This window comes from Phalacrocorax carbo, chromosome 27 (genome assembly GCF_963921805.1).
Source record: "Phalacrocorax carbo chromosome 27, bPhaCar2.1, whole genome shotgun sequence".
Taxonomy (NCBI): Eukaryota; Metazoa; Chordata; class Aves; order Suliformes; family Phalacrocoracidae; genus Phalacrocorax; species Phalacrocorax carbo.
The window spans coordinates 1121231-1135627 of NC_087539.1; the positions used below are offsets into that span (position 1 = coordinate 1121231).

Genomic DNA, 14397 nt, shown 5'->3' on the forward strand with positions numbered 1-14397 from the left:
CGGAACCGGGGTTGGGGGGAGGACGTGGGCAATGGCGTGTGTGCGTGATTTGCGCGCGCGGTGTGTGTGCATACGTGATTTGTGTGTGTGGCAGGATATGTGTGCGTGATCTGTGCGTGCGCGTGGTTTGTGCGCGTGCGTGCGCGATTTGTGCGTGATCTGTGCGTGACTTGTGCGCGCGCGATCTGTGCGCGTGTGCGTGCAGCGTTTGTGCGCGCGTGATTTGTGCGCGTGTGCAGGATTCGTGTATGTGCGCGTGACCCGCGGGTGCGCGCGCGCGTGCCGGCGCCGTGTGTGCGTGTGCAGGCGGGCGTGCACGGCCGCGCAGCGTCGGGAGGGCGCGTGCAGGGGACACGCGCAGGGGGCACGTGCAGCCCGCGTGCGCACCGTCAGGCGTGCGCTGTCCCGCAGCGTGTTGCGGGTGCGCGGCGGCGGGGCGCGGGCAGGGCAGGCAGGGGGCTGGTGCCGCGGGCCTGGGGCGGCTGGTGCACGGTGGGGACTGAGCCATGGTCAGGCTGGGCCCCCCCGAGCCCCGGGCTGAGCCCCCAAACCCCAAGCTGAGCCCCGGGCAGGGCACCCCGAGCCCCGGGCAGAGCACCCCAAGCCCCAGGCAGGGCACCCCAAGCCCCACGCTGAGCCCCAGGCAGGGCACCCCGAGCCCCGGGGTGAGCCCCCCAAACCCCAAGCCGAGACCCCCGGGCAGGGCACCCCGAGCCCCGGGCTGAGCCCCCAAACCCCAAGCCGAGACCCCCGGGCAGGGCACCCCGAGCCCCGGGCAGAGCACCCCAAACCCCAAGCTGAGCCCCGGGCAGGGCACCCCGAGCCCCGGGCAGAGCACCCCAAGCCCCAGGCTGAGCCCCAGGCAGGGCACCCTGAGCCCCAGGGTAAGCCCCCCAAACCCCAAGCGGAGACCCCTAAGCAGGGCACCCCAAGCCCCAGGCTGAGCCCCCCGAGCCCTGGGCGGGGCACCCCAAGCCCCAGGCTGAGCCCCTCAAACCCCAAGCTGAGCCCCGGGCAGGGCACCCCGAGCCCCGGGCTGGGCACCCCAAGCCCTGCCCTGTGCAGCCCCACACACCCCTCACCCTGGTGCCAGCCCTGCTGAGGGCTCACAGCTGCCCTTTGCTGACCAGTTTCTCCCAGTCCCTAACTGGGAGCAGAGCACAAGCGCAGGATGAGACGAGCCCGGGTGGCCACAGCGATGTGCCGGGCAGGGCTGGGAGCACGCAGGGATGTCCTGGGAAAAGTCAGTGTCCTGTGGGGACCGAACCCCACAGACGGCCACGTTCTCCCACGCCAGCCCCCCTTTCACCCCCGGTGCAGCCCCAGCCCCTCGTGGGCGCAGGGAGAGGGTTGGCGTGAGGCTGGAGCCGGGTTTATTGCGGGATCTGGCCGTGCCAGGGCGATACGCGGCAGCTACGTGGTGGTGAAGCAATAAATTCAGCCATGCAAAAGCGCTGAGGTCTCCTGCCACTTCGCCCGCTGCCCAGTGGGGGAGCTTTGGCAGCTGTTAAGCGGTAAAATAGCTTTACATTTTATTAAATATATTAAATCTTAATAATTAAATAATTATGGAGTAGGGCGTAAAGCTGGTTCTGCTGAACATCCCGGTCCCGTCCAAACAGCCCCAAACGTGGGGTGGTTTTGGGGATGGCGGTGAGCGCTGTGGGCTGGAGCTGGCCGCAGGGTGCACCAAAACACCCCGGAAAACACCAAAATGTTGGCAAAGACCAAAAGGGCTTGGAAAGGGGGACTGCCGGCTGCTCGGCGGGGATGGATCAGGCCACCACGGCTGTGGGAGCCCACGTATCGGTGGGTCCCTGTGCCCTGGGGGATGCTCGGGCCCTGCTCAGTGCCGGCAGCTCCTCATCCTGGGGAGCCCCAAGATGTGCCAGGGTGCGGATCCGGCCTGGCTGGGGGGGACGTTGCCCCTCGACCATCCTTTCCCAGTGAAATCCAGACCTCCTCCGGCGAGAGGCGCGCCAGGCACCGCAGCCCTGCCGGGGAATTCCTGCTGCCGCCGCCGAGCCCGCGGCATCCCCGCTGCCAACGCGCCGGGCAGGCAGGTTTGGGCAGCACCCGCTGCCTGCGTGCCGCGCCGGGCGCCAGCGATGGGGTGGGTGCCCGGCTGGGCATGGGGGCTGCGGCAGGGGGTGGTGCCGGCTCCGGCGCCTGCTCTGGCCTGGGGGGCTCGGGGTGGGCTGCCAGCCTCAGGCGCCTGCTGCCATCCCCGCCGGCAGGCGAGACGGGCCGGCGTCAGATGACAGATCCGGGGGGTATTTTTATAACCGGGCTGGAAGATTCCTCCCTTGTTTTTTTTTTTCTTCCTATTTTTTCCCTCCTTGCAAATTAAAAAGGCTCCAAGGAGGGGTGGGAAAAGTGGGGGCTGTGAGCAAAACCCCTTCTGTGACCTGGAGCTGTCCCGGTGTTGGCTTTGCCACCATCCCCGGTGCAGCCCGCGAGCGGCTCCGGCGTGTGCCCGGCACTCACTGCTCCGGCTTGGGCTTTTCCAGGGAATTGTTCAGCTTCTTCAGTGTCTTTTTAATCCGCAGGGCGGTGAGGCGGGCCGAGGGGCTCTGGTACCAGCACTCCTTCATGATCTTTGCCAGTGCCGACAAAACCTGGGGGAGGCACAAAAGGAGGGGAAAATTGAAGGGTTTCATAGGGAGCAAAGGTCTGGCATGGGGTGGGAGGGGGGCAGCCCCCCTGGGACTCACTGAGTCGGAGAAGAGGCGGTTGGGGACCAGAGGGGTCTGCTGGTCGATGCACACCACCTTCTTCATGTCCTCAAAGCTGGGGTCGCTGGGGACGGCGTCGAAGAAGGGTGGCCGGTACTCCTCCACGATGCCTGCGGGAGGGGGGCGGCGTGAGGGGGGCAGGCTTCACCCCGCCACCTTCCGCATCACGGGAGAGGGGCCGGCACAACCAACCTGCACCCTGCCTTAGGGGGCACGTGGCACCCCGGGAATTGCCGGTGTGATTTGCCCCACCGCACTGGTGGTGACGCTGCCCGTGGGGTGCACGGCTCCAGCCCCGGCTGCACCACGGGACCTTGCCGGGATGGCACGGGGTGGCTGGGGCCGGCTTCAGCACTGGCTCTAGCGCCGCTGGTGGCTCCAGCACCGGCTCCAGCACCGGCACCAGCTCACGGCACCGATGCCGCCTCGCAGCCCCGCACGTCCATCCGGCAGCCCCACGGCAAGCCTGCCAGCTGGCCTAGTTAATCTCCGCTTGGTGCCTCCATATGTCTGTGTGTCCATGGGGTTTACCCCCCACCCCGCGCTGCCCTGAGCACCCACCAGCTCACTGCACCCCAGGGGGCGTCCCCCGCACCTCGGGGTCCCCTGGAGCCCAGTCCCTCATGTGCTGGGGCTGTGCAGGTGCTGCTCAGCCCATCTCGGAGGGTGAGGGTGCCTGGAAGGGTTAAAACCAGCTGGCTGAAGGTCATCCGCTGCACATGGCTTTGGTAATTCAGAGTAAATGGTTAATCTGAAGAAGCCCCGGGGTGGTAAATGAGATTATCCTGGCCAGACTGTGCCTCAGGGGGACCTCCTGCCTCACCCGCCAGTGCCCACCATTTAATTAATGCTTCTAATGGACTTTGCCGACAGTGAGCGGCGCTGGCTGGGCAGCCCCAAGGAGGCTCCTCTGCAGCGTGGGGGATCTTGTCCTTCTCCCCATCCCTGTCCCCATCCCTGCAAGCCAAGCCCCGCCGGCCGGAGGTCCCGGCCATGGCCGGCTTCCAGGCAGCACTCCGTGCTGCTTGTTTTCTAATCAGTGCTGAACAAACAAAGCGCTGATTGAGTCTAATGGGCCCTTTAATCAGGGAGCCGGGTGCTGACACTAGATTACAGTGTTTATAATTTACAGCTAATCTTCTGGGCGAAGGGAAAGGAAAAAAAAAAACAACATAAGAAGGAGGGAAGGAGGGAGGGAGTGCGGAGCCTTGCCACGAGCTGGGAGGGCCGTGGCAGCCGGCTGGGAGCTGCTCACCGTTCACCACCGTCCGCCGGGTGATCTCCCAGAGCACCAGCCCGTAGGCCCAGATGTCCGTCTTCTTGTAGGACTCAAAGCAGTCGGTGCGGATCTGCTCGCTGAGCACCTCCGGGGCCATGTAGCGCTTGGTGCCCACCCGGGGGTTGTTGCCGATGTCCAGGTAGTCGCTGCCCTGGGAGTGCATGACGGCCAGCCCTGGAGGGATGCCGGCCCCGGTCAGCGCCATGGTGGTGCTGCATCCTCAGGATACTGCACCCATCCCCGGGGCACCGCATCCCTGATCCCGGGGCACCGCACCTCTGGGGCACCGCACCTCTGGGGCACCGCATCTCTGGGGCACTGCATCTCTGGGGCACTGCATCTCTGGGGCATCGCATCTCTGGGGCATCGCACCTCTGGGGTACCGCATCTCTGGGGCACCGCATCCCTGGGGCACCGCACCTCTGGGGCACCGCATCCCTGGGGCATCCCATCCCTGGGGAACCGCATCTCTGGGGCACTGCATCTCTGGGGCACCGCATCCCTGGGGCATTGCATCCCTGGGGCATCCCATCCCTGGGTAACGCACCTCTGGGGCACTGCATCCCTGGGGAACCGCACCTCTGGGGCACCGCATCTCTGGGGCACCGCACCTCTGGGGCACCGCACCTCTGGGGCACCGCATCTCTGGGGTACCGCACCTCTGGGGCACCGCACCCCTGGGGCATCCCTGATCCCTGGGCACCGCATCCCTGGGCACCGCATCTCTGGGGCACCGCACCTCTGGGGCACCGCATCTCTGGGGCACCGCATCTCTGGGGCACCGCATCCCTGGGGCACCGCATCTCTGGGGTACCGCACCTCTGGGGCACCGCACCCCTGGGGCATCCCTGATCCCTGGGCACCGCATCCCTGGGCACCGCATCCCTGGGGCACTGCATCTCTGGGGCATCGCATCCCTGGGGCACTGCAACTCTGGGGCACCGCATCTCTGGGGCACCGCATCTCTGGGGCACCGCATCTCTGGGGCACTGCAACCCTGGGGCACTGCATCCCTGGGGCATCGCAGCTCTGGGGCACCGCATCTCTGGGGCACCGCAGCTCTGGGGCATCGCATCCCTGGGTACCACATCTCTGGGGCATCGCATCCCTGGGGCACCACATCTCTGGGGCATCGCATCCCTGGGGCATCGCATCCCTGGGGCATCGCATCTCTGGGGCACCGCATCTCTGGGGCATCGCATCTCTGGGTAACGCATCTCTGGGGAACCGCATCCCTGGGGAACCGCATCCCTGGGTACCACGTCTCTGGGGCACCGCACCTCTGGGGCATCGCATCCCTGGGGCACCGCATCCCTGGGGCATTGCATCTCTGGGGCATCGCATCCCTGGGGCATCACACCCCTGGGGCACTGCACTCCTGGGGTACCGCATCCCTGGGGCATCGCACCTCTGGGGCATCGCACCCCTGGGGCATCGCACCCCTGGGGTACCGCATCCCTGGGGCATCACATCCCTGGGGCATCACACCCCTGGGGCACCGCATCCCTGGGGCATTGCATCCCTCGGTAAAACATCCCTGGGGCACCGCATCCCTTGGGTACCACATTCCCAGGGCACCGCATTCCTTGGGTACAACATCCCTGGGGTACCACATCCCCAGGGCACCGTGTTCCTTGGGTACCACATCCCCGGGGCACTGCATCCCTGGGTGCTGCATCCTGCCCCCCATCTCACCCAGGTCGGCGATGCAGCACTGCCGGTTGCTTTTCACCAAGATGTTCCTGCTCTTCAGGTCGCGGTGGGCAATGGCGGGCTTGCCCTGGGTGCCGAAGATCTCCACGTGGAGGTGGACAAGGCCGCAGATGATGGAGGAGGCCAGCCCCAGGCAGGTCTCCACGTCCAGGGCCGTCCGCTGCAGGTAGTCGTAGAGCGAGCCGTTCTCGTGGTAGTGGGTGATGAGCCAGAGCTGGGTGCTGGAGTTCCTTGACGTCATGTCAGAGGCAATGAAGCCTGGATGGGGAGAAAAGCTGGGACCGTGGAGCCACCACGCAGCCGCCCCCCAGCCCCCTGGGGTCCCCACTAACCTAGGATGTTGTCGTGCCGGAGGAGGACAGTGTTGTAGATCTCTGTCTCGCGGAACCACGACTGCTCATCCCGGGAAGAGAAGATCTTCACGGCCACGCTCTCCCCGTGCCACACGCCTCGCCACACCTCGCCGTAGCGCCCTTTGCCTACCACGGCCACAGCGCTGTGTCACGCAGCCCCTCTGGCCCCCGACCCCATCCCCACACCCAGCGTGATGAACCCAGCTCCCGGTGTGGAACAGCTATGGGGTGCCACAGGGTCTGTTGACCTTGGTCAACTGCCACCCACCCACCCAGCTGCTCTCTGCCTCCCCCGTCAGCAGGACAGGGGGAGAACTTAGGGTCTCTACAAGGTTTTGGCTGAGATGGTGGTATCCAACCCCCCCTCCCGGGCCTGGCACTGCAGTGTCGTTGCCGGCTGCTGGAGGAAAGGGGTCTGGCACATGCCCAAGCACCAGCTGGGGGGGCCAGGGCAGCCTCCCCCCACACCCAGCCGCTCTCCTTACCCACACACTCCACGAGGGTGATCTGCCGAGCCACTGTTCGCTGGACGAGGAAGGGCAGCCCCGAGCCGCTGCCAGTGGTGCAGTCATCATTCAGCAAGTCCTGCGCAGCCGGGGTGGCAGCGGGGTCAGCCCGGTGGCCGCCCCACGCTCAGCACATCTCTCCCTCCCACACTTCGGGGGCATTCGGGGTTCCCCCCGGAGCTCACCCACCTCTAAAGTGCTGTCTCCCACCATGGATGCCTTCAGCATGAGGTCCATGTCTCCCAAGTCGCTTTTCTTGTGGCGGTGCTGGGCCACCTTCCAGCAGAAGAGTGCTGTGAGTGCCACGAGGACGAGGAGGGTGAGCAGAGGGACGAAGATCATCAGGAGGAGGTTGGGCAGGGAAGGCGCTTTTCCCAGGACTTCTTCTCCTGGAGGGAGAAACGAGGGATGGGAGCATGAAGGTGGTGTATGGGCTTGGACCTGGGGAGGCTGGCTCTGCGTTGGCGTCAACCCCATGGACGGCGGCTCTGCAGGCACAGCCTGAGAAGGGACAACCAAGGACATCTCGCTGGCCCTGTCCCACCTGGGAAAGGGTGACCCTGGAGGTGCTGAGTGAGGGGGGTAACGATCCAGAGACCCAGCCACACCTCCAGCCACGTGGACAGCTCTGCCCCTCTCCCCTCTGGGTCCTCAAAGGGGACCGTGCCTCCGTACCTTGCAGGAAGATCTCCAGCTCAGCATTGCACATGCTGGAGTTGCAGCATTTCATGCCATACTGCTCCGTCACGGGTGTGTGGCAGTTCTCCAGGATGTTCTGGGAGAAGCAGCCCCTGTGCTGGGTGATGATCCCCTCCTCCTTCCTCTTGCTGACGAAGCACACCTTGCCCGTGCAGGTGGGCAGGCTGCAGTGCGGCACGTCGCAGGTGCACAGCAGCTCACCTGTGGGCATGAGGAGGGGGTGCGTTGTGCCGTGGGGCCACCCCGCGGCCCGGCCCGGGCATGCTGGTGGCTTTGGGGACAGTGACATCTGTCCTAAAGACTCTTGAACCAAATTTTGAGAGTGGGCAGCCATGGACCACCATGGTCTGGGCTGTGAAATGCGGCTGTGGGTGCTCAGTACAGGGAAACCCATCCTAAGACCTCCTGGAAAAGCTCTTGCTCCCAGCCGGGACGCAAGTGCCAGCGCCAAAGCTGGGGGTCCCCTGTCCCCGCACCCCTGGGAAGGCAGCAGAGGGGCCGTGCATCCAGCCCCACCAGCTGGGAGTAACTGGGATGGACTGGCTCACAGCACACAGGGTCACATCCTGCCCGCAGGGTCCCGGGGGACGTGGGAGTGCCCCACTGTGGGGCCGCTTGCAGGAGCTGGGGTCCCAGGAGCCAGGGCAGGACAAAAAGCCCCAAAACTCAACTCGGTGGGTGCCAAAGCCGGTGTCTTTCCTGGAGCTTTCCCTGGCTGCCCTGAGGCCCTTCCCTGCGCTGGGATGCTGCAGCAGCGCAGGGGACGGCCACACTCCCAACCTCCCGATTTAGCTCTGCCCTTTCACGCAGAAAATATCCCTCCTGGAATCAGCAAGTTCAGCACGAGGGCAGCCAGACGGATATGGCGGCGAGGGGACGGACAGACGGACGATAGTGAGGGGATGGATGGCTGTGGCCAGTCCCCTTCCTGCGCCCGTCACCCCTCTGCCCCAAAGGCTGCTTGGTGCCAGGGCCACGGGGTGCTGGGGGGCCGGGGCGGTGAGTGCCGGGGTTGGTGGCCCTGTGGGTGGGATGGGGACCCAGTGGGGACTTGTCCCCCCGACGGGCTCTACTGCTCCTCCCCGGCACAGCCACACTGCTTCAGTGCTCCCGGCACAAGCACCAAGCCTGGAACCGTCCCCAGGTCACCCTGGTGCTCCCCGGGGTGACGGGCAGCTCCTCCCTGCTCCCCACCATCACCCCTGGGAAAAAAAACCACGTTTTAAAGCACGTGCATGCAAGCCTTTTCCCCATCTCCCCTCTGCTGACGTCAAAGCACTTGATGAACTGTAATTAATTAAGCTGAGATCCTCTCTGGGAGGCAGGTCACCATTCCAGAGGGGAGAAGCCCCTCGCAGGGGACGGCGCGAGTCCCAAGGGAGCCCTGCCTCCCTCGGTGCTCGGGGGAGGCAAGCTTGAATGAGCTGCCCTCCGATGTGGTTTATTTTGAGCAGAGCAAGGGATGATGATGACATTCCCAAAGAGCCGAGGGTTTATTTTAACCCCTCGTGCGTGGCGGAGGGTGTCTGGTACTGGTTGCCTTCACCGCATCGTTTTGGTACTCACCGGCTGCGAAGGCGAGGGAGAGGGTCAGCAGCATCAGCACCGCCCGGCCGCAGGCTCCGCACAGCATCTTCCTGCGGAGAGCAGAGGGGGTGAGGGGCAGCCCCCCGCAGCCCCCCGAGGGGCTCATCGCTGGGCCGGGGGCGGCCGTGGGGGCTTTGGGAAGGAACCGGAGGGCTGCGGCGAGCGATGGGGGCCAGTGGGGAGGGAGGGGGCGGGCGGAGCAGCGTGAGGCAGGGTGTACTGCTTCCAAGCGGAGTTTGGCTCCGGACGTCCCGGGTACAGCCCTTCCTGAGAGCAGATCTCTGGGACCTCCTGAGCTTGGGGGACCTCCCGGCCGCAACGTGAGACACCGCGCACGACCCCCAGCACCCAGGAGCCCTTGGGAACGGGGACCTCACCATGTCCATGCTGCCCCAACATCCTTCCTTTTTCCCAGCGATCCGTACTCTGACATTTCCCACCATTCTCGCGGCTCCCGCGCTGCAAAAACGCAGCTGACGGCAGCAATGGCGAGCGTGGTGATGCCGTGGCAGCACCGGAGATCCCAGGTTTGGCAAGAGACGCGCCACGGGATGGAGCTCAAAGCCCCCGTGCCGCAGTGCACCCCCCCCACCGGTGCCGGAGCCACGGGGTGCAGCTGGCCACGGTCCGGGGCTCGGTCCTTGGGGGGCTTTTGTACAGAGCTTATCAATGACACAAGCAGAAGCACTGCGGGCAGCCAAAAATTCCCCAGCTGCGCCTTTGGGGGAAGTTTTGCTATTTTTTCTCTTGTTTTTTTTTTTTTTTTTCTTGTGAAAGAGACATTTCTGCCAAGCCAAACAGAGCGGAGCCGGCGCTGCCCCCCGCCCCTCGCCCTGCCGGCATCGCTGCCCCTTTCACATGGCCGAGAGCTCAGCCGGCGGCAGCCGGGGCTCCCCAGCCCCTCCTCGGCTCATTCTTCGTGGTTCCCGACATAAACACGCCAAAGTCTCCGTTTCCTGCAATTGAAGGAGCCCTGCCCAGGGCCGCCGGGACAGGAATCAAGATTGTTTAGATTCTGGCCTTGATGGGGAAGCGAAGTCACGCAAGCCCGGCCCTCGAGAGCACACGCGTACGTGGCTGACCCAGGCAGGCTCCGGCCGTGGCATAAAATGGGCTTTTCCTCCCCAAAATAGCTCGCTTGGTTGTTGCTTGTGGGGAGGAAACAGCGACTGGGTCCCGGAGCTGGAGGGCAGGAGCAGGGTCTGGTCCTGGGTGCCCCACGCCAGGAGCCACGCCTGGGCTGATCTCTGGCTTAAGCAGCAGCCGGTCCCTCGGCTGGCCTGGGATAAGCTTAGTTTAAAAAAAAAAAACCCCTCCCCTGGAGTTGGGCTGCTGCTCCCCAAGCCTGCAGGGTGCTTCCAGGCACAACGCCTTTCCTTGCCACCCTGAGAGCTACAAAACGCATCCTTTCAAAGGGCAGCTGAGACTCCTTGGTGGTGCTTTCCCTTCTTGGGGGCACTTGCATAAAATCCGGAGCCGTTAGATGGCTGCAGCAGCTTTACCATGAAACACAAAGCGGTCCAGGCTACACCCAGAACTTTGCTGTACACGTAACACCACCGCACGGATTTTTGGTGCTAACCAAGAGCAAACCCTAAGCCAGAGCCAACCCCAGCGTCCCGCAGGAGAAATATCCAAGGTGTTTCTGTAACGGGTCAAACCAACCCTCCTGTCCCCATCCCTGTCCCCAACCTCCCTCCCTTCCCTCTCACAGCAGAGCTGCAGCTCACGCACCCTCCGGACCATCTTCCCCAGCCTGGCCGGGGGAGATGGTGAGCCACGGTGCTGTGTTACATCCTTCCATCCTTAGGGATTTGCAGCAGCATCAGGAGAAGGGAAAAAAAAACCCAATTAAAACCTCTCGGAGGGGGTGCGGGTGCCGGCAGAGCGGCTGGGAGCGACGGGCGGCCATGCCGCAGCGCTGGCTGGTCGGGGGGTCCAGAGCAGCCCTGGGGAAGGCGGATTTCCCTGAGAGCCCATGGAGAGAAAAGCGAAGGGGCTGTTGTGGGGAGACGGAGCGGAGGCAGCGGGAGCTTGGGGAAGCGGGTGGCTGGGTGCGATCCTCTGGGACACACAGGGCGGCTGGAGGATCCCTGGCCCTTACCGGGGCGGCTCGGCGGCGCTTTGCAATCCCCGTGCTTCCGCCCCTCGCTGTGGTTTCTGCTGCTGCTTGGGGGGGGGGTTTGCCGCAGGATGCGGCTCATGACTCAGTGCCCCCGTGTTGCCTTCTTGCAGGGAGCCAGGCGCAGCGGAGACCCCTGCACCGTCTGGCCGGGCAGTGCCTGCACCGGTGCCGGCGCCGGCTGGGGGGAGCAGGGCGAGCCAGGCATGTGCCGGCTGCCGGCGGCACCGGCCGCAGGTGTGAAGGGCTGGATGGGCACCACGTCAGAGGTGGCCACAGCTTTGCCATGGACTTCCAAGGCTTTAGCCTGGTTTCAGGCAACAAATGAAGGTTTTCCACCCTCCTCCCCATAGCTGCAGGCTGGTCACGCACGCAGCAAAGCTGTTTGCATCCTCTGGACCCTCCGGTGCAGACCGTGCGGGAGGGATGGGTGCAATTCTCAGCTCAGGGACCCGCATGGGTGGGCTGAGCTGCCCCAGCCCGTCTCGCGCCGTTGGGCATCGCTGTGCTGTGAAGAAGAGATGCAAAGCGAGCAGCAAACCCAGCTCGTGTTCATCTCTTCGTGGGGCCGGCGTCGCAGGCGGCTCCTCGTGCAGAGCGGGCGGGAGGGGAGCGCTCCTGCCCCGGCCTTGCAGCAGGGTTCGAGTGCCGGCGCCGGGGCCGAGCTCCCACGGCACGGCTCACACCAGCTTCGCTTTAGGCACTTTGCTCTGAAAATGGAGCTTCTGTAGCGGCCATTTGGCTCTTCCTCGCTCCCCTCTTCTCAGGGGGACCCAGGGTTTGGCTTTGCAGAAGGGGTACGTCGAGGCGGCGTGTCCTGCAGCGCTGCTGCCGTCGCTGCCCCGCTGCCCTCGCTCCGGCCCACAGCTAGCGGAGCTGTCAACTTTCACTCATTTTTCCCTGTGCCTCTTCAAAATACACCCAAATTCCCCATTTCCTATGTCAACAGGCTTTCAGTAGCAGCTGCGTATTATTTCAGCTCTTTAGCAAGGGCCTGCGGACTGATCCTGCTACTGCTGCACTGGTGTAAATCCAGATTTATGCTCCCAGCTCTGCCAGAGCCCCGATTCCCACCCCTGCTACACTGACATCAACCCCGGCGTCCCACCGAACGCAAAGGAAATGGGGCCAAATCCTGATTTTGGCTGCACTGGGGTAAACCAGGAGGGAAATACAGACCTCAGGGCAGCCTTGGACCCCACAAACACGCGGCGCTTCCCCACTCACCTACAGCATCCGTGTCCCACGGGTGCCCACGGCTCTTCCCAGCCCTGGCAAGACTCTGCCGGCCGCGGTCCCAAGCTCGGAGGCGGCGTGTGCGGCTCCGCCGGGGCAGCCCTGCTCCGTGCCGTGTGCCCCGGTTTGGAGGATCTTCATGGGTCTGCTCCCCTCCTGCCGCCTGTCCCGGCACTGTGGGGGCTCCGCAGCCGCACCGTCACCCGTCCCGGCTGCTGAACATCTCCGTCCCTGTCCTGGCCCCGGGGGCTCGGCTTGGTGGCCCCGTTGTCCTAACGCAGCCGCTTGGCAAGTGCTCTGTGGTCTGGATGTGGGAGAAGTCAAAAAAATGTTTCTTATTACTGCCTCTTCCTGCCTGGCTTCTCTCCACCACTCCCAGCTAATAAAGCATTTCCTATTGCTGAGCACACATCCATGGCCAGCCTCCCTTCCTCCCGCACACCGGGCCCCAGCTCCATCCTGGTTGCTCTCCCGGCCCGTTCGTCCCGCCCCTGTCCTTCACCGGGCACTTTCCCTTCATGGTTTCCCGGCTTTCAAGGCAAACCCAAGCCCTTGGGCTGCAGCTGGTGCGGGGACATCCGTCTCCTTCCCCGAGCCTCTAAAGGCCTTTGGCAGAAACACAGCCAGTTGCTTTGATGGTGCTGGGGATGGGAATGGTCCAGAGAGATGCTGTGGGAACGACCTTGACGTGTTTGGCCATCCCTCCCACTCCAGCATCCAACCCTCATGGGGGTGGGAGCATCATGGTGGAGCCAAGGGGCTCCCTGGTTATTCGGTGCTGGCCACAACACTTGTGGGGTGCTGTGCTGGAGGGCGGGGAAAGTTTTCTCTCCTGGGGTGTAATGTGGCATTGGGGGGGTGCTGCCGAATGGTTGCCCCATCAGGGATGCTCTGCTCCGGCTGCGGGCATGGTGGGGCCGAGGGGGTTTGCTCGGTGTGTCCTGCTGGCGCGTCCCCGCTGTGGCCCTTGAGGTGCCACAGCAGCAGGCGCTGGGACATGGGCAGCGGGGCCGTTCCCACGGGGGGAGGCTGGGCACTTCCCGCTCCCCCAGGACACGTGGGGCCGCCAGGACTGTGGGCAGCAGAAGTGCCGCTTCCCCTTTTGCCGCTTTGGGCTCGTTTTCTTTCAGCCACCCCACTCCCAGCAGCTTCGCGCTCCTCCTGTCCCCCGCCAGCACCTGTCCGAGCCCCATCCCTGCCTTCCTCTCGGCTGCTCCCCCCAGCACGGTGACCCGGCCCGCGGGCAGGCAGAGGCTGCCAGCAGCAGGCAGGCATTGCAGCCTCTTTCCTAACGAAGTTACGAGGCCTTATTTACCTCTCCATTGCATCACCAACCCCAGTTGCATCATGAACCCAACTGGCACCCCGAGCCACCCCGTGCCGGGGGAGCGGAGCGCGGCTGCGAAGCTTTGAGGTCTTGCCGGCCGCCTCTCCCCCACTATCGCCCATGATCTAGGAAGTTTAAACAAACAAAAGCACAAAACCAGGATAAAACACGAGGGACCTTCACGCGTGACCTTGCCCGCGCCGGGGCCGGGAGCTTTGCAGAACCGGCGCAGGGGAAACGGGCAGTTTCCATCAGATAGGAGCCGCCGGGGAGGAAGCCGGTGCCTGCAGACGCCTTATCGCTGTGACCATCTTTGCTCTGGCGCGCGGGTCTCAGTGATCTGACCGGCGATCGGCCGCTCCCAGAGTTATTCCTGGATGGCTCCTGTGTCCCAGCTGCCTTTCGTGGGCGCAGACATACGGCGGGTGCCAGCATCCCGCTTTCACAGCTGCAGACAGCAGTTTTCCTGGGAAGCTGAGCGCGCCGGCTCTCCGGCGAGGGCTGGTACTGGCTCCTTCAATCCCTGAAACCTCATCTTCCAAATGGGGCAGCCCCATATTTTTAACAATAATCAGCTGTGGTGGGATAAATACTTGCTTCAAACTTCTAAAAGTTACAAAGTCCTAATCCCGAGCGATTCAAAGGGCAGGGATGGGTGGGAGCCCCATGCCAGGCTGCGTCCCCAGCGCTGCTGCCGTGGGAAAGCAAATTCATCCAGAGCCGGGACGACCGTAGGTACGTTAATGAACACCCCGAACTCGCCCCAGGCTCCTTCAGCTGCAGGCAGGGCTATCCCTGCCCTCGCCAGCCCCCGGCTGGGGCAGATGGGGTGAATCAGCG

The 14397-nt window shown here is 64.3% G+C and overlaps 1 protein-coding gene across 1 annotated transcript; it reads right to left on the bottom strand.

The window, feature by feature from the left end:
- Positions 1–1357: 1357 nt before the first annotated feature.
- On the bottom strand, positions 1358–13076 carry ACVRL1 (activin A receptor like type 1). The gene is made up of 10 exons (XM_064474222.1): positions 12222–13076; positions 8852–8922; positions 7262–7486; positions 6776–6975; positions 6566–6665; positions 6060–6206; positions 5710–5985; positions 3991–4188; positions 2715–2845; positions 1358–2618 (listed from the first exon to the last, which is right to left on the bottom strand). The coding sequence occupies exons 2-10, from the start codon at positions 8916–8918 to the stop codon at positions 2484–2486; spliced, it is 1479 nt and encodes a 492-aa protein (XP_064330292.1). The 5' UTR covers positions 8919–8922; positions 12222–13076; the 3' UTR covers positions 1358–2483.
- Positions 13077–14397: the final 1321 nt, after the last annotated feature.

What these genes read in the sequence shown, in the direction of transcription:
- ACVRL1 (XM_064474222.1), bottom strand. Translation starts at nt 8,918, where the DNA reads ATGCTGTGCGGAGCCTGCGGCCGGGCGGTGCTGATGCTGCTGACCCTC. An exon ending in GCTGGAGATCTTCCTGCAAG is followed by an intron (nt 6,976 to 7,261) that starts GTACGGAGGCAC and finishes TTCTCCCTCCAG; the next exon opens with GAGAAGAAGTCCTGGGAAAA. An exon ending in GTGCTGCATCGCCGACCTGG is followed by an intron (nt 4,189 to 5,709) that starts GTGAGATGGGGG and finishes GCATCCCTCCAG; the next exon opens with GGCTGGCCGTCATGCACTCC.